Source organism: Carex rostrata, chromosome 18 (assembly GCF_964058835.1).
Source record: "Carex rostrata chromosome 18, lpCarRost1.2, whole genome shotgun sequence".
In the NCBI taxonomy this organism is placed as follows: domain Eukaryota; kingdom Viridiplantae; phylum Streptophyta; class Magnoliopsida; order Poales; family Cyperaceae; genus Carex; species Carex rostrata.
In genome coordinates, this window is record NC_135935.1 from 5,061,679 (window position 1) to 5,081,240 (window position 19,562).

The 19,562-nt window shown below is 33.9% G+C and overlaps 2 protein-coding genes and 2 non-coding genes across 4 annotated transcripts; 2 read left to right on the top strand and 2 right to left on the bottom strand.

The window, feature by feature from the left end:
* The first annotated feature begins 2,673 nt into the window (after positions 1 to 2,673).
* Positions 2,674 to 2,747, top strand: TRNAT-AGU (transfer RNA threonine (anticodon AGU)). The gene has a single exon. It is a non-coding gene; the product is annotated as a tRNA-Thr (tRNA).
* Positions 2,748 to 6,955: 4,208 nt separating this feature from the next.
* Positions 6,956 to 12,079, top strand: XK-2 (xylulose kinase-2). The gene is made up of 11 exons (XM_078319538.1): positions 6,956 to 7,133; positions 7,629 to 8,280; positions 8,691 to 8,779; positions 8,909 to 8,973; positions 9,114 to 9,169; positions 9,452 to 9,572; positions 9,662 to 9,736; positions 9,932 to 9,985; positions 10,100 to 10,194; positions 10,793 to 10,967; positions 11,672 to 12,079. Exons 1-11 carry the CDS (start codon positions 7,078 to 7,080, stop codon positions 11,914 to 11,916), a joined length of 1,683 nt encoding a protein of 560 aa, XP_078175664.1. The 5' UTR covers positions 6,956 to 7,077; the 3' UTR covers positions 11,917 to 12,079.
* A 654-nt stretch (positions 12,080 to 12,733) lies between these two features.
* TIN1 (tunicamycin induced protein) lies at positions 12,734 to 15,363 on the bottom strand. The gene is made up of 3 exons (XM_078319611.1): positions 15,111 to 15,363; positions 14,283 to 14,636; positions 12,734 to 13,843 (listed from the first exon to the last, which is right to left on the bottom strand). Exons 1-3 carry the CDS (start codon positions 15,228 to 15,230, stop codon positions 13,052 to 13,054), a joined length of 1,266 nt encoding a protein of 421 aa, XP_078175737.1. The 5' UTR covers positions 15,231 to 15,363; the 3' UTR covers positions 12,734 to 13,051.
* Positions 15,364 to 15,640: 277 nt separating this feature from the next.
* TRNAQ-CUG (transfer RNA glutamine (anticodon CUG)) lies at positions 15,641 to 15,712 on the bottom strand. The gene has a single exon. It is a non-coding gene; the product is annotated as a tRNA-Gln (tRNA).
* Between the last annotated feature and the right edge of the window lie 3,850 nt (positions 15,713 to 19,562).

The window sequence follows — 19,562 nt, forward strand, 5'->3', positions numbered from 1 at the left end:
TTGGTAAAATTAAGATAGATTATTCTATCTTGGTTCAAACTTTTTGCAAAGTAATTTGTTAGATCCAGAGCCCCTACGAGCACCACAAACTTCTCCTCTTAATGTCAAAAATCAGTTAGAAGTTCCGTAACTTTCTGTGCCACCAAAAAATTATATGAAATGTAAATAAAAATCAATCATATGAAATTTTCATATTGATTATAAAATAAAGTATAACAACCATAACATTTTATTCTCATCTATACATTAAAATAATGCACGTGAATACATTTTTTTTGTAATTAATAAAGTCAATTAACCTCCATTAAATAAATGTGCATCCCCCAAATATGTTAGTAGCGTAAAAGTAATTGTAATGCTAAACTACATTGATGATACATCATATATAATTAAGTATTTCAAGATACGCATACAAATCACATTCATATTTTAAAATACAAGTTGAAAAATTGTCTATTCACGCATATTTAGATATGGTACCAACTGTCATCTGTTATATATCGGTTAAAAAATTATTTTGAGAATCAATCTTTAAACTAGTGGTAAAAACAATGTTCTTCGTGTGAGAAGTTGCAGATTTAAAATTCGAAAAAAAATATATTTTATAAATATTAAATAGTTGAATAACTTGAACTCCAATCTTTACTCACAAAAAATAAAACTACTTCCATATTACAAGGATACATACAAGCTACAAATCCTGTAAATTGGTCAATTTTAATTTGATGACATCAAATAGATATGCCACGATGCTCATATGAACAACATATAAATATAAAAACAAGCTCAGTTAAATAACAAATATATAAAAAATAAACTCATTTCTTAATAAGATCATTCCATTACACTACATCATACATAAACTCATCTTAGCAACATGCTTGTTGAAAAAATCTATTCAATGGATTTGATTGAAGGATGTATAGTCACATCATTAGAAATCAGGGGACCGCGACGACATCTCAAATGCGGAATGCCGAAATTTTTATAAAGTAATTTCAAAATTTACAAATCTACATTCATTTTCAACTTATTTCCATATTTGTCCAACTCAGAGAATTAGTTTCTAATTTCAGCGTCTCTTTTCGAAAAACAATTCTTCAGATTCAAAAATCTCTTTCTGAAAAATTATTTTTCGGATTTGGGATTCCGGAGAATTATTATCCGGATTTCTTTTTTTCTTTCTTTTTTAGTTAAATAGAAAATGTTATGATCTACTTATTTTTTGTATTGAAATATTAGAACTATTTTTATATTTATTTGAAAATAGATGGAATACTATATAATTGAATTTATTAAAAAAATTGCAACAAATAATTCGGATCAACATTTTTCAAGCCAGATTTTTTGCGGTTTAAAAAGAAAAAGTAAAATAATTATTTGTGTGTTATTGGCAAAAAATAAAAAATAATTTTTTTTTGGATTTGAGTTATTGATCCCGGTTCAAAAGTCATTTATAAATAAATAAAGAAAATATCAATGTCCTTCTAGTACATTCAAATTCTAAGATATTATATCTATTTTAATAAAAAAAGTTGATCTTAAATCATTCGCCTCTGTCAATATGTCAAATCATATTGTTTTTTTTTTAAATTAGGAACACGATATTTTCTTAATTTACTCATAAGTGACTTTTGAACCGGAATTAATAACTCAGATCCAAAATTATTTTTATTTTTTTCCTGGTAACACACAAATAAATATTTTAATTTTTCTTACAATTGCAAAAAATCCGGCCTGAAAAATGTTGATCCAGATTATTTGTCACAATCTTTCCAATAAATTCAATTATATAGTATTCCATCTATTTTCAAAGAAATATAAAAATATTTCTAATATTTCAATACAAAAAAAATAATAACATTTTCTATTTAATTAAGAAAAAAAAAAAAAACCGGAGATATTCTCCGGAATGCCAAATCCAGAAAATAATTCTTCAGATCCGCATTACCGAGGCACCTATGTATTTGGAGAATTATTTTTCGAAAAGAGACGTTGGATTTGGATAATAATTCTCCGGATCGGACATATTTGAAAATAAGTTAAACATAGATGTAGTTTTGTAAATTTTGATTTTTTTTTTAATATTAATAAAAATTCCGGTTAAACATAGATGTACTCACTGGGGATGATGGTTCTAAATCATTGTGGGTGATGATTCTAATTTCAATTTCTGAACGAGATAGAAGTTAAATATGTTTAAATCATTTCTGATTAGATTTCGAACATAATGCGAAAAGATAATGGCTTTTAAGGTACCAATAATAGATTGATTTTTTTACAGCAAAATAACCCAAAGAGGAACGAAGTGCAAATTGGACCATTTAAATATTAATTTATTACAACTGAGCATATTTTACTGATTGAATTAAATTCATTTCACCGGGACCAATTGAAAATTTATTTTTAGATGGCAAAAAATGCAAGTATTTTAACAAAACAGTTTTAACTTCATGTAGTGTACCAGTCATATATAGAATCAAAATATATAACACTGCATCAAGTCAAAACTACTCTGTTAAAATCTTTACCTCTTCTTTCGCGTGTCATGCTTAAATGCCAAAGTAAACATTACCGGTTCAGTCCTACAGTATATACAAAAGCAGTATTTTTGTTGTGCTTAATTAATATAAAACACACTATTTAAAATATTTTCTCTTGAAGTTGGCAGATGCTCTCGTAGCTCAGTTGGTTAGAGCACCCGTTTAGTAAGCGGGAGGTCTTGAGTTCGACTCTCAACGAGAGCAGTTTTTATCATTTTTGTTCGCGCTTCGTCCGAGGACAAAATTCTTGTTCGTAAAGGTTTTTGTGGGGTTTAATTGCAATATAATTAATCTAACTTATCTGATTCAAAACATTATGAATTTACTATATAAATTGATTCAAAACATAAAGAAAAAAAATAATTTTATATTTATTTGAAAATAGATGAAATATTATATAATTGAATTTACCACCACCACCTCCTGATTCGTTTTCTTTGAGGTATTGACTGACTAAAATTAGTTCTCATAAATTGTCAGTCGAGAAATTAAAATTTGGTGTCTATTTAAATATGAGGAGGATTCCAATATCTCATATCTTTCATATTTAATCATAGCTCATATTTTATATCTTTATTTTCAAAATCTGAACTATCGATCCGAACCGTTTAACATGATATCCATACTAAAATATGTTTGAGGATGAAAGTTTATAATTTTTGAAAATTTGTTACAACTGGGAATGTATATTAGAAAAAAGGGAATCAAAAAGATTGGTTGTGATATGCAAAAATGCCCCTTGTTGCGAGTTTCGCCTTTATGCAACCCCTGCGGGTTCGGGGGAAGCATGGATAATTAAAAAGTGTGAACCACCTCATACATGCAAGTCTGCGTCCACAAGGACAGACCATTCAAACCTGACAGCATCACTAATTGCCGATGCAATTGAGGCAGACATTAAGTTGGATCCATCGATGAGCATCAAGGCGGTGGCTATGGCCGTTAGACACAAATACATACATGTAATCCCAAAATATAACAGGTTGTGGAGAGGTCGTGAACTTGCGATTTGCAGAGTATTCGGTAGTTGGAAGGATTCATACAACTATCTGACACCATTGCTCCAGGCTATGGCAAGTACAAATCCTGGCACCGTATTTCAGCGGTGGCATGGCCCCATTTATGACAAGAATGGAGTACTAATAGAGGGAGTTCAACAATTCAAGGGCATAGCATGGGCTTTTGGTCCTTGTATCCAAGCTGTGCCATTCATCAGACCCGTTATCAGCATTGATGCATGCTTCATGTCTGGCCGTTACGAGGGGAGGCTACTGATAGCATGTGCATATGATGCTGAGAACCAGTTGTTGCCTTTGGCGTTTGCAATTGTTCGGAAAGAGGATGGTGAGAACTGGGGATTCTTTATGCAATTTTTAAGAAGACGGGTGGTTGGGCCAACAAAGTTTTTCTCTGTAATATCAGACCAGCACAAAGGAATAAAATATGTTTTTGATCGTGAAGAATACGGTTGGTCAACACATACTGGCGAGTGTGTGCACAGGTTGTGTATGCAACACGTTGCGGAGAACCTTAGCAAGGCAACCGGAAACGATAGCTGGGTCCTAGAAACATTCAGACGTAATTGCAAAAAGAAGAAGCCGAGAAGGGTGGAAGAGATGAGTAGAGAATTTGCAAAGGTATGTGTTTGTTGATTGTTTACATGTCTTATTGTACTTTGTTAACATATTTTTATTTTAATTGTTTACTTATATTATTTTATTTCCTTATTTATATGTAGTATATGCCGAAAGCAAATCTCTACTTAATGAAGGTGGGCAAAAATAACCCCAGAGATGTCGAAGAGCCACCAGCATACGAGAAAATATTTCAAGCACGTGATGGAGGTTACCGTTGGGGAATTATGACCACCAACGGTTCTGAATCGCTGAATGCAGTCTTCAAGGAGAGCCGGACGTTGCCTGTGGCTGCAGTTGTAGAAGACACTTTCTACAAGTTAAATACCTGGTTTCAGGAACGGCGTGCTAAGGCCGCAGAATTAATAAGGATGAACCAGTCATTTTCAATAAGGGTGGAGGAGAAACTAAGAAAACACAGGAACAAAGGTGCAACTATGACCGTGATCCCGATGGGTAATGATGGTACAGAATTCGAAGTGCACAATCCAAATGAGTACGTTCCTTCCAGCCGTAGAGCAGATGGCACTATGGAGTTTGTGAAGAGGGCTTTCAAGTACGTAGTGCAATTCCGAGAGGCAAGAGAGGTGACCTGTACATGCCAAGGACCCCAACTATCTGGAATTCCTTGTAGTCACGTGATGGCGGTATGCCGAGTGAGAAACTTCTGCGAGGATCACTATGTCGCTGACATGTATCGTACCGATTATCTTGCTTCTACTTGGGGTGGATCTTTCCATTCTTATCCTAACCAGCATGAGTGGCCTGCGTATGTCGGTGATAGAATACTCCCTTCAGAAGGATGGATAAGGAAGGGGAGGAGGAGACACAAACGTGCTATAATGACCATGGACGAGATGGGTGGTAGGAGGCCATCGGGAAATCAGGCTCGCCGTTCCGTTTCTGACAGGCGCAGGGCAGGTATGTAGCATTTTTCGGAATTAATTTATGATTTTATTATATTAATAACTGAATTCTGTTGTTATGTTCAGATGCCATAAACGAACACAATGAAAGAGAAAATGCGAGAGTTGTTGCTGAAGCAACTGGTAGAACACAACCACCTCTTGCGACCCAATCATCTAGTAGCCAAGGGTCTACAAGTACTGCTGCTCCTGCAGCTGACACCAGAAAATCTTCTCGTCTATTGGGTCTATTCCGACGTCGTGAAAGATGAACTTATTATTTTGCTTAGGTGAACTAAGTTATGAATATTTGTGAACTTCAGTTGTATCGTTGAACTTTAATTGTATTTGTGAACTTATTATTCCGACGTCGTGAAAGATACGTTGTAATTTCAGAAGACCATTTCGATGTAAAGCAGAAAAAACATAAAAACCAACATGAAATATAAAATAAAACTGCAATCATAATAAAGAGCTACAGTCCAAAATACATCATAAAAAAACTGCAATCATAATAAATACATCATAAAAAAACTGTATATGTATATATGTATGTGTATGTGTATGTGTATATGTATGTATGTATATATGTATGTATGTATGTATGTATGTATGTATGTTTGTATATATGTATATATTATACATATATTATAAAAACCGAAAAAAAAAGACCAACAAGCTGTCAGAACTTGAAATTTAAAATTTTAATAAAGGCCAAGTCTTTAATTTTTTGACAAATACCCTAAACAAAAAAAACTAAAACTTCACAAATGAAAATATTAAGAAAAAAAATCAGATCTCTCTAAAAAAAAAAAAAAAAAAAAAAAAAAGTGGACCGCCAGGAATAGTGGCGGTCCGCTATAGAAGTGGACCGCCAACAACCCTGGCGGTTTGGTTATATTTGAAAAAAATTAGATTTTGAGGTTATTTTTGTAAAAAACTTTTTTTTTTTGGTTATTAATAAAAATGGCCGAGTTTAAGGTGACGACTCAGAAGTGAGTGAAAAAAAAAAAATCTACCACACGCATGACTATATACATCACGCAACAGATAATCAATATCATGCATTGTTTATCCTCGCCCCCAACGAATTCGTATCCTCTGAGATATCTCACATTTTGCGTGACCGACGTGTCCAGTGCCTATTCGGGGATGGGGCAGGGGTCAGTATTATTTGAGCTTTGAGTTTCGTGCAGAACGTATTTGAACGTTTGATTTTTCCAAAAAGTCACGCAAAATATGAGATATCTCAGAGGATGCGAGTTCAACAAAAATATAGGAACTATAATAATAATGGTCTCATTTCTTTCTCCAAAAATATAGATTCTCAAAATATAATGAAATGAATCCTAATTATTACTAGTTGTTAAAAATAACATGTATGAAATTGGAGCAATTGCTAATACAGAAAATTTCAACAAACAGATACTAGGCAACTCTTCTTTGTGCATTTTCATGTGGACCCAACAAGTTAGAAGCTAGAAGCCTAGAGCCGCTACACCTTTTGCATAATTGCATTTAGAGTAACAAGATTCGCCTATTATACACGAATTATATTCAAATAATTCATTTTTTCGGTGATGTTGAACTGAACACCAAATTATTCGGTTGACCGCACTTCTCCCGAATTTTACGAATTATTTACAAATTTTTCCCATAATTTTTTTTTATTTTCTATCTTGCAGGATTGAGATTTCTGGTCTGGATAATTTCCTAATTATACCCGAATTATTTCTGAATCATGAATTTTTGACCTCGCCGAACCGATACCAAATAATTCATTTGTCACTATGCATTTGCATCTGCAACCCGCAATTTATAAGCTACACAATAAGATTCACAAAAGATCCTACGACGGCGTTCTGTTCTGGCTTTAGGATCAGCTTCTTCGCTCTCAAAACTGCCTCCCTCAAAATTATATAAGCTATTTCCAAAAAAAAAAAAAAAAAATTGTATAAGCTTCATTTTCTCTATTCTGCGAGGATCAATTACAAAATGGGATTTGCATTTCCGGAGGATTCTCTCTTTCTCGGATTCGATAGCTCCACACAGTAAGTGGAATTCATCTTTGAAGTTTTTTCCAATTAAGACTTTGTACTTTTGGGTACTCTTATGAAGGATCTGTTATTATCACTGTGAACCGAGATCTTTACAGTACCACTGTTCTGGGCTTAGAGCCGGAGTGGGAATTGGAACGGTAGACAGGATTAGAAGTACAATTATCTATTAATTTTCTGCTTGTTTATTGTTCTTTAACAATGTAAAAGAATCAGGATGGATTTCTATGATGATAGGTAGAAATCTTATAAAAAAAATTTCCCCGTTTTAGTTTTCAAATATGAAAATTCTTTTCACTTGTATGGAAACAGATGTGAAAATGAGATTATAGATATGGGTGCTTAGCTTATTTCTTATCGATGATATCAGTTCAATCGGACTTGCTTTTCCAAATATCACACCAAGTCAGTGCTAGAATAATAATTCTTTATTTTAAACCAGTATAATTTATTCAGAATAGTAAGTTTCACGATTTCTTCTTTTAACAGGTCTCTGAAGGCCACTGTACTAGATGGTAATCTAAACCTTGTCACGTCGCAAACTGTGCACTTTGACTCTGAATTATCTCATTACAAGACGAAAGATGGCGTGTATAGAGACCCTGAAGAGGATGGCCGGATTGTGTCTCCAACCCTTATGTGGGTAGAGGCCTTGGATCTCATGCTTGAAAAACTAAAGTCCAAGGTTGATTTCACAAAAATAACTGCCATCTCAGGCAGTGGCCAACAACACGGGAGTGTCTATTGGAAAAAGGGAAGTGAAGCTACACTATCTTCTCTGGACCATAGTGAAAAATTAACCCCTCAGCTGAAAGATGCATTTTCAATACCAGAGTCTCCTGTATGGATGGATAGTAGTACAACTAAGCAATGTAGAGAGCTAGAGAATGCTTTTGAAGGAGCAATAGAGCTGGCACGGGTTACGGGGTCCCGTGCATACGAGAGGTATACTGGGCCTCAGATAAAGAAAATTTTTGAAAATCAGAGGAATGTTTATGAAAATACTGACAGGATCTCTCTTGTGAGTTCTTTTATGGCCTCAATCTTAATTGGAAAATATGCGAGTATAGATGAGACTGATGGTGCTGGGATGAACTTGATGGATATTAAATCACGTGTATGGTCTAATATTGCTTTGGAGGTTTGTTTTCTGATTTATCTGTTAATTTATTTTCTTCTCATCAGAGAATTGCACTTCAGAGAAATTTCCAAAGAACTGCCCACATTCCAAGAAATTGGAAGAAACAAATATCTCTTTTTTTCAATGTTTAAGCTACTTCTTACTTGAAGAAAATTATGAAGTCCTGGTAATGTTCATGCCAGAATAAGAGGACATCTTTATCTTTTTAAGGTATGTTAAAAGTTAGTCAGAGGTATTAATAAGAGAAAGCCAAAGGCCACTAGAATAAAAAAGTTAATGTGTTAGAGCTAAACAAAAGTTAAACTGAGTAGCTGTTTAGTAAAAGACTTTTGTCGCTAAAAAAAATGAGTAAATGTTCATTGCTTTAATCTGAAACATGAATTTTATCTTCTCCTATTTTTGTTTAACAGGCAACAGCCCCAGGTCTAGAAGAAAAACTTGGAAAGTTGGCACCAGCTCATGCAGTTGCCGGTACAATCGCTCCTTATTTTGTCAACAGGTGCACTTTCATTCACATAAAAAGTAATTAAATTAAAAATTCTGGAAGTAATGCCACTGAGATTGTAATAATTAAGGTAATTTACATGTTTGAAATTGGACTACTTTTGATTTCATCAGTACTTTGCAGGTTTAACTTCAATAAGAGTTGTTTGGTCATTCAATGGTCTGGAGATAACCCTAACAGCCTTGCTGGTACAGATATATTGCTTTCATTTTTTTTATTTTTTTGTTTACCTATCATGGTATCCTCTATTATTTTATTTATCTTGGTCTCTTCATTTGTTTTAATCCTTGCATTACGATACTTGCATTGACAATTGAAACCGGTACAGGTTTAACTCTTAACACTCCTGGTGATCTAGCAATTAGTCTTGGTACCAGTGATACTGTAAGTTAGATTCATCTTCCTTTTGTTACTCTTGGAAGTTCACATTTATAATACACCCTCCAATTATTTTATTAGTTGTGCATACAATTAATACTGCTCACATCAAACCTAGATAAGAAATATCATGTGCTACGATTCTTAAAAGTTGTTCAAGAGGATACATGAGTCAAAACATTCTGTGTTTTGGTGCTGTATTTATGATAAGAGGTATTTTTTGCTTATTTAGTATCAATACATTCTGAATATGTATTTCCATCTCACAATGCCATTTTATTTGTTCAGGTATTTGGTATTACTGAGGAGGCTAAACCCAGACTAGAAGGACATGTTTTCCCTAACCCGGTCGACCCGAACTGTTACATGGTTATGCTTGTTTACAAAAATGGCTCTCTGACTCGAGAAGGCACTGATATATACTATTCTCATTCTGTCTATTTCTTTGCAAATTTGTTTTCAATTTCGCTAATTAATGTTTCTCACCAATGTTTTCAGATTTGCGAAACAAGTACGCTGATAAATCTTGGGATGTGTTCAACAAGCATTTGGAGGAAGTAGCACCATTGAATGGTAGTATCAAAGGCATAAAAATAACAAAAGTGAAAAAAGAGCACTCAAAATAGTGGCCATCTATTTTTTCTGTCATTTCATCAGTTCCAGAAAAAGGAACACTCAATTTTTAAGATAAAAATCCCAAAATTTGACAGCTCGTACGTAATAGAAAATATGTGAATATAAATTAACATTGTGTCCTATTAATACTAGGTGGAAGACTTGGTTTCTACTACAAAGAGCATGAAATTTTACCACCTCTGCCAGGTAATCGGAAATTAACCAACGCCCTCTACCTGATCGTTTTCATTGATGTATTTTATTTTCCTTGTTTTATGGGCCTAACAAAATTTTGAAAAAAAAAAAAACTGTACATCAAAGTTGGTTATCGCAGGTATGTATTAGACAAATGGGATGAAGGTTCATTGAATGAGATGAAAGAGCATGAGGTCGAGGAATTTGATCCTCCCTCTGAGGTGAGATTTTTTTCATTCATACATGCAAGTGTTATTTGCGGGTGTTTAGTCCAAATGCCACCTTAGTGCGTCACCAAACTGGCAAATTCTGAATATAAACTATAGTATATTAACACTAAAGATTAACCAGGAAAAGAAATATCAGTGATCTAATTTCTAGTTGTAATTTCTTCCATTCATATTCAAGATTCAACATCCAGACAAATCCAAACAAATCCAAACCACTGATATCATTTTTATTCATGAGCAATGCTGATGCATCCACCCATAAGTGCATCATTTTTTGAGTATGCTTTGCACTAGAATCAAGATTTATGGAATGAACGGATCAGGTTAATTGTCAATTTGTCATTGATACAATTTACTGCATTCACTCTTCTGGTCTTTTGAAAACTTGTGCAAACTTATGGAATGAAAGGATGAGGTTAATTGTCATTGATACAATTTACAATTTACTGCATTCACTCTTCTGATCTTGTACAAAACTAACTACAAATTATGAAAACTTGTGTGAATGCATCACTTGAAATGCTTTTGAAATATCTTCAAAATCTCAAGAAACTTTAATAACCATTATTTCTTTACATAATACCAATAGATACGCGCTATTATAGAAGGCCAATTGCTATCCATGAGAGGTCATGCTGAGAGATTTGGTATGCCCAGCCCTCCTAACAGGATTATAGCCACTGGTGGTGCGTCTGCTAATGCTAGCATTCTCAAGTCGATTGCACAAATTTTTGGTTCTTCTGTCTATACAGTTCAAAGGCCAGGTATTTACTGATAGAACTACTTTCGAAAATTGCAAAGTAACCCTCCCCTTTGTCATTGCAAGGAAATAATGTTTTGCAAATTAGAAGTTACATGTTAGTTATTTTTCCACATCTAACGTCTTTAGTATATTACAAAATGATGTTGACCTAGATTTACATAGGTTGACAACTGATACTTGCATAATTCATTCAGAAAGATGAAAGTGAAATGAATGAATTATTGTTATCATATATAAGCATTGTGTTTTTTAATATTTAGTTCTGAACTGAGGGTTGGGATCATTGATGATGGATTAATTTTGACAATCCTGAAATAAAATTATAATTAAATTCTCAAATTGAAATCCAGCAATATGTATGCAATCTCATAATATATGTATCATGCCAATTGCAAAATAATGATGAGGTTTGATGAATATTTCACTGTTCATCAGGCATATTATAAATGTGCAACAGCCTGTGCTTAATGACCTTCGATGGGAATTAATATATACTCAAACTGCATACTTATATATTAACCAGTTCAAAATAATAACATACCTAAGCTTACTTTAGTTATTAGAATGAGAATGGGGGTAGAGCGTCAATCTGGTTTAAGTACATTTATTTTTATACTGTAATAAATATAGTCTTGAACCTTCCTTTTTTGTTTCTCAAATTCTATAGACCTTTTTCAAACTGCCCACTTATATTGCCCTTTACAGATTCGGCATCTCTTGGTGCCGCGGTGAGAGCAGCTCATGGTTGGTTGTGCAAAACAGAAGGCAAGTTCATACCAATTTCTCAGATTTATGAAGGAAACCTAGATAAAACAGCTTTAAGCTCAAAGCTTGCAGTGCCAGCTGGAGAAACAGAAGCAGATAAAGTGTTACTTCAAAAGTACACTCTCTTAATGAAGAAACGGTTGGATATTGAGAGAAACCTCGTTGAAAAGTTCGGGCGTGTTTAGTGCTATTGATCTTGATCTTAAAATTAAAAGAAAGCAATAAGATGTGATTACTGTCTTTGTGCAAAGTCTGATGAGGAGCATTATCTTTTGGCTTTGTAATCATTTGTGAAACACTGAAATTTGAACTTATTAAGGTGTCAAGAGAGCTATCATCGAGTTTCAAGCGCGTTGGTAAAAACAGTTATGAAATTAGTCTAAGATAGTTTTACCCTTCTAACATGAGGACATTTAAGGTAGCTGAAACCCTCGGCCGAAATTGGAACTTGGATTATACTAAATTACTAATTTATAATTTATAGGAGCATCATCACCTTGCAAGCTTTTTCACAGGAATGCTATAAATGGGGAAAACTTGAGCTGTCCTTTTTTTTGCAGTATGATTCTGTAGCCCAACTGGTGGGATTCAAATCAAGATTAACTGAACTATCTTTTATTTGAAAACTTGGTAGTAGCTACCAATGTTCGTGAGGGAGAATCGAACTCTCAATCTTTGGATATAACAACTCTAGGACATTTTTCTAGCCAATTGTGCTACCTCCCCTTTAAGAAAAATAATAGATAAGATTTCTAATTGACGGTAATGGACTTGATAAAGTTTGTTTTACTAATTCAAACCCATGACTTACGTTATAATTGGTTACTTCTGCTGAATAACTTTCCTGCATTTTTCAAAGATGCATTTTGCTGAAGAACATTGCGTTTTCTGACTACTTTAATTGTTTTGAATGGATTGATTCACCATGTACTTGAAACATTTTTTAAACCATTATTACAATAAAAGATCAACAGGAACTATTACGGATTTACGGTGCTTTCATTTTCCTCCACAGTAAGTTGCCTGATGAGATCAGATCACGATCAAATAAACAAACACCAACTTATCACACAAACAAGTTTTCAAAATGCACGCAGAAAATAAGATTAGCCAACTCCCTTCTTGCTTCTTTTATTATTTCAAAGAAGGCGGGCATCTTTTGTTATGTTTCTCAATCTTAAAATAATGTACAATAGTGATATTTAGTATATGGTCAGCCATGAACATACGCACCCCCCAAAAAAAAAAAAAAAAAAAGAACAGAACAAAATGGAACCCTTCGGCTCTTCAAATTACACCCTTCAAGCGAACTCAACTTTCTCAAAGAGTGAAAAAATCCGGGGCTGTATGAACAGTTTCCACCTTTGACATGGAAACATTGCCAGTGGCCACACTCGCGGTCACAGATTCTTTCACCTCAAAAGGCTGTACCGGGACTATCCTCTCTGGCACAATCTTCCCTCCCTCCTCAACGCGCGCAAGCACCTCAAAGTGGGCCCGACTCTTCTGGGGACGAGTTCTCCATTCTGGGTATTTATCCCAATTGGCTTCTCCCTCAAGTAGCTTCTTCTCTATCTCAAACCCCATTTTCACATAAGTCTGTGCCGATACTTGTGCCTCAACTAACCTGAAAGACCCCTCTTCTTGACCCTTTTCACCCAAAACAGAGGCGAGCAACTCCTCAAACCCTCTTAAATTAGAGTTTGAGCCATTGATTGAAGTCATGGGCCACATGGTGGCAGGTTGTGATTCGTTGTCAGAGTCGGGGGAAGGGAGTGGGGTCCTTGATGACAACTTCACGAGGCCTGGGGCTAGACGTTTGAGCTGGAGACGGTCATTAGGGGAAGTTGATGGAGAGGAGGTTAGGGAGGAGGGGCCCACGATGTGCAGAGAGAGAAGGGGTTTTTCAGAATTTGACTTGTAGGCGTCACGCAGTGCTTGAGCCAGGGATAGCAGGCCAGTGGCAAGGTGAGGTTGGCCCATAACTGAACGGTTAAAGGGTAGTGGTAACTCGATAGGATGCCTGAGGCTGACGGAACGGGCCCCCTTTACAGTCACCACTGCACCATCGGAGAGCACCACTTTTTTCAATTTTCCTGCTTCCACATCATGCTGTGTATAAAGAAAAAAATTAATGGGGCGGCAACATCATATGGTTTACACTTAGTACATATGGTTGGCTCATAACATATCAAACCCCGATAGTATACAAGTACAGTATGCATGTCTAGTATTACAAGCCTCCATCCTTGCTATAAAAGTTAAGCTTGCTACACCAAATTAGCTACACATAAACAATTTACACGATACTAGTAAATATAATTTCTATTTGAGTACAAGTGAGTAGGAATTGTACTATTACTAGTGCGACAATCAGTTTTGATCTCTATGTCAAGGATAAAGCCTTTCATTTGGTAAATAAAAAGTTGCTCGATATATCTGTGTTTTCTTTCTCTCTCTTCTTCTTTTTTAAAGTTGGTGTAAAGAGTTCGTAATACATGTAAATCAGCTAGAAACTAAATTAAAAACTTGACATATAAAATTAACTTACTGGTATAGCAAGCCTCATATCGTCTCCATCTTGGATCCAAAGCTCCATGGGACCTGCAAGCTGAAACGGTGGCAACTCTGGCAAATCAATAGAATCCTTCTTCTTCCCCATCTTAGCCAATGAATTCCCCTCCTTGGCTTCATTTCCACCATTCATTCGATGGAAGAATGGCAAATCAACAAAATCCCACCGGCTCACATCCTCTAGTAGCTTGACTGGGATCATCTTTTTACCTATTTCTATAACAAATTCGTAAGCCACGGCCTTCCCGACAAGGGCATCTCTCACATCGAATCCAGAGACCTTGAGGTCAGATTGTAAGCCTAATCCTTTTACAATTGCATCCTTTAAATCCTTTAAGAGAACAAACAAAATAGTTCTTTCAGTGATTCAATAAAGACAACAATTGAAGCTTAATATTTTAGAATAAGATACCAAAGTGAACTCTAAAATATATTCCTCATTTAGTTTAATAGTTTATGTATTTTTGGATAATAATAATACAAAAATTCAAATTTAACACTGTAATAGGGAGATTAAAAAATGTGGTACTCCCCTTAGCGGCATTTACCTTCAACTAAAAGGGGGAATTCTTCTAAAGAGCTTGAAATATTAAAATTAACTAATTTGAAAATTCAGCAAACCTTCTACAAAATAATATGGAATTTTCAAATTTAATGCTGTAATAGGGAGATAGGAAAATGTGGTCCGCTGTAATAGGGAATTCTTCCAACGAGCTTAAGATATTTAAATTAAGTAATCATCCAACAATTTACAAATGGTGCTCGTAAATCTATCAAATCGGGCTAAAGATTGCAATAGACTTACTGTGATTGCCTTGGGAGAGGGAGGAGTTAAGGTTTCTGACGAGATGAGAGCGCTGGACGAATACGCTTGAAATGCTATGAATGCAAGTAGAATCGCCAGAAATTGGAATCTAATCTCCATTTTTCTCCTTAATAAACCCAATTGAAATTTCTGATAATTTCCGATTTGCACGAATTTTGACCTTTTTCCTTCCCTTTCCCGTAGTAAGATTTATTGTCCTCTTTTGTTGGCTCTTTTTTCTGTTTTCCCTCTGTTTTTAACTTTTAAGAGAAGAAACTCTTTCCTAGAAGAACCGACGATCTTTCGAGAAGCCGTGTGGGACGTAGCCTGGACCAATCAGAAAAGAGACAATCTACGTGTCATATTTGTAGTGGTTAAGACAACGCGCACAGAGAAAAATTAAAGAACTGATTGACCAGAGTCAATCCAGGACCAGGAGCAGCGTACAGAATGTCTCGATTCTCCCTGATTTGTGGGGCTCACAGTCTTGGAGATCCTTCAAGCGGTAAAAAAGGGATGAAAAAAAATTTAGGTCCCACCGAGACTTGAACTCGGGTTACTGGATTCAGAGTCCAATGTCCTAACCACTAGACCATGGGACCGTTGTTGAAATACAGGGATTATTAATATTACTTATAATATACTTCAAAATGCCCATGATGCTCTTCTTTTTCTCTTTTTGTTTTCCCTTATATTAAGCAACGAGAACTATCGAGTTCAATTTGTGCTGGGAAAATAATCTCAACAAAAAAAGGCAATTATATGTTGCATTACCAAGTTCAAACGCACAGTAGATTATAATATCTTGTTTGTGGAAAGGAAGGGTTGCAGGAACTGCTGAATAGACATTTTTTAAAACTACTGATAAATGTAAAGTGTTTCGTCATTTTTTGTTCTATTTTACAATTTTTTTACCCGCTTAAAAAAATTTGACACTTAACTAAAAATAATAGGAAAATAAAATGTTCCAAGCCTTATTGAACTTTGTTCAACACTAAGGCCTAGTATTTCTTATCGTCTATTACATTCCATCAATAAATTGGTTATATATATATTATACATATTGAATATCAATATTTATTATTTTTTAAATTTGTTTACTGTTTTTTATGATTTTCAAAGAGTGATATTTTTAGGCCTAAAAATAAAAGAAAAATATCAATATTTTAGGTCGATGAAAAATATCAATATTCATGAAAAAAAAATAGTATTCTAGAAGTATAATATATAATCAATTTGCTAAGTTACTCAGGTCGATGTTTCAAATACAAAAATATGAAATTTGATCATATGGCATTCTGGCCAAAGTACTACCAAAAACACATTAGTCAATAATTATAGTTTTCATTTAATGGAAGATATTTTACATGTAACACCTGGTATTTTTTTATATTTATTTTAGACTGATATTTCACTAATTCCAGCCAAAAAAAATTTAATGAAAAGATTAATATGATATAAAGAGTGAGTCTATGGTACTATGCATATTACGATTTGGTCCGTGCTATGGCTTAATATTCGAGTTTTCAAAATCCTAATGGTCGATCTGAACCGTTCATCTTGTTCTCCATATTAATATGTGTTTGGAGACCAAATTTTATATTTTTTGAAAAAATTTTACTATTTTTTTAGATTTATTGAATATCACTGTTTTTGGATGGTCCAGAATTTTCAGATCAAGTGATTTTCTAAATATCTAAAAAAATAGTAAAAAAATTTCAAAAAATGTAAAATTTGGTCTCCAAACACATATTAATATGGAGAACAAGATGAACGGTTCGGATCGACCAGTAGGATTTTGAAAACTCGAATATTGAGCCATAACACGGACCAACCCATGATATGCATGGTACCATAGACTCACTCTGATATAAATACAAGTCAAATTGGTCAGTTATTTTATAGTACATATCATATATAAAAAAAATTGATATTTTTTGTAAAATATGTCAAAGTATTCATAAATTCTATTATAATATTGAATACATATAATGTTGTCCGTGTAGTTTGACAAATTCAACAAATTTTCCCAGAGATACGGAAATAAAATTAATAATATAAGACATTATTAAAAAATATTGTTATTATGTTTACTAGATATATATAACAAGGGAAGATTTTAAATCTGAACAATCATTCCAAATATGAGATGAATCATTAGATTTTGATCATACGACAATAGACCTGGCCTTCTTCTAAATGCATTTAGAACATTATTTACGCGTATTACTTTTTCAAAATGCATTCAGAGCGTTGTTTTGGGGGTGGATTTAGGTCTTTTTTTTTGGGCCATCCACTAATATTTCTCAGCCCAAAATTAATTTACACAGATCTAAATGGTGTCAATATCGTTGTTTTCTCGGTCCGAGAATGAAAATAAAAGGACATCTATTAAAAGACTGCTCCATTTAACGTTTAAGACGTCTCGGGTCAAACAGTCGATCCATTTAGGGGTGGCAACGAGCTGGCTCGTCCCGAGTTGGGTCTAACTTGAACTCGTTACGAGCTGACTTGTCCGAGTCACGAGCGAGCTGGTTTTAGAGGTCCGAGCTGAAATCTCAGCTTGAAATCGTCATGAGCTGGCTTCCTGAGTCTAACTGGATCTTGTTTTAAAAAGAAAATAAATTTTACAAATTTTTTGGACCAAACTGAACTGAGATGGACAGTATAAAATGCACATAAATTCATACAAATTCACAAATTGATACCGCTAGCTGGCGAGCAAGCTAGGTTCCAACTCGAACTCATTAATTCTAAACCGAGCTAGTGACGAGCTGGCTTGTTAACAACTCGGTCTAATAACAAGCGAATTATTAGTGAACAGCTCAGGTGCAAATCACGAGGTACGAGCTTTTTTTGCCACTCCAACTATACAGCATAGAAAGTAATAATTTTTAAGCAGCCGTACACGAATATTCAACACGGATCTAAATAAGAAGTTTTCAAGGCGTAAATAAATCTGGAGGAGGGTTCAAATGCCTCCATTTTTTGTACCTCCACTATGTCTCCATCTTTTAAAACTTTAATAACTCAAAATTTAAAACTTAAAAGTCAAAATAAAACCATTAGATGCGATCTATGTTATTTTCTCTATGTGCTCATAAAAAAAATATCACATTTCAATTTTGTTTTTATGTGAATCATTAAGTTCAAAAATCAACGTCTAGAAATCATCCAAATTAGTGTGTTTTTTACAAGCTCTTGATGACAATAAAAATAAAATTGAAATGTCATAATTTTTTACACGTGCATAGATAAAATGACGGTTTTATTTTGACTTTTAAGTTTTAAATTTTAAATTATTAAAGTTTTTAAAAATAGAGGCATAATGGAGGCACAAAAAATGGAGGCATTTGAACCCTCCTCATAAATCTATCGTATTAATCTGTGTTATTAAATTGCCAGAGTTTAACAAGGCACCTTTTTATAATACGAGATGTAAATTGCCGTAGACTTTGGGCTTTTTCGTTCAATGACGTTGTGGAGCACGTTTTTTCTAATAAAGTTTGTTGAATTCGTTTCATAATGAGACAATTCAACTGTTGAATTTCATTTGTTCGACTTGTTAAAAGATAAAAAGTAAAAAATAAAAAAATGCGACAATTCAACTATTGAATTTCATTTGTTCGACTTGTTAAAAGATAAAAAGTAAAAAAATAAAAAAAAACGTTATACTTTTTCAGTGCTGAAATGGATTTATGAGTTTTATTTTATTTTGTGTCCGATCAAACACGTAGGAGGAACAACTTTCAAAATGGATTCAATGAAATTATTCAATTTTTTTTTTTAAATATTTGCAATTTTATTGGATTATACTAATCCTACATTGGTAACCAAGGCGGATTTCAGTAGAAGCGATGGAGTCAATTAATTTCTTTCTTTTTATTTAATTTATAGCAAAATTTCATAATGTTGTAAAATTTATCCTCATTTTCTGCAGAAAAATTTCATATAATTAATCCTTATAGTTCAAAAGTCCGACTCCGACTCTGTTGGTCAATCATTGTATAACAATCCTATAAGTTTGTTATTTCATATTTTATCTTACATTTAACTGAAATAACATTGAAAATAAAAATATTATGCAAATAATATATATATTATTCCTGTGCATGCATAATTTCTACAAGTCATACTTACCGGTATTATTGACTAATTTCAACATTTCAAACATTAATTACACGGATGTATTATTAAGAAAATAAAACGCGCAAAGTTCACTAGTATTGTTTGATTCGCTCAAAAATCACGGCATTTGCCAGATCTGTTATTTCATAGTTAGATTTTTCTGAAATTTGAGAGGGACTGAGGGACTAGACAACTTGGATTGTAATTTGTAGGTGAGAGAGAGAAAGAAGACATCCGATTCAAATTTGAATTTGATGGATTTTGTGTTTGTCAAGTTCTCTTCAGAATTTGTATGAAAATTAAAACGGATGTGCAAAAAATGTT

Excerpts from the sequence above, each read along its gene's own strand:
- XK-2 (XM_078319538.1), top strand. The coding sequence starts at position 7,078 with ATGGGATTTGCATTTCCGGAGGATTCTCTCTTTCTCGGATTCGATAGC. Across the intron at positions 7,134-7,628 it reads GGATTCGATAGCTCCACACA|GTCTCTGAAGGCCACTGTAC; the intron begins GTAAGTGGAATT and ends TTCTTTTAACAG. Across the intron at positions 8,780-8,908 it reads GCTCCTTATTTTGTCAACAG|GTTTAACTTCAATAAGAGTT; the intron begins GTGCACTTTCAT and ends AGTACTTTGCAG.
- TIN1 (XM_078319611.1), bottom strand. The coding sequence starts at position 15,230 with ATGGAGATTAGATTCCAATTTCTGGCGATTCTACTTGCATTCATAGCA. Across the intron at positions 14,637-15,110 it reads CCTCTCCCAAGGCAATCACA|GATTTAAAGGATGCAATTGT; the intron begins GTAAGTCTATTG and ends GTTCTCTTAAAG. Across the intron at positions 13,844-14,282 it reads ATATGAGGCTTGCTATACCA|CATGATGTGGAAGCAGGAAA; the intron begins GTAAGTTAATTT and ends CTTTATACACAG.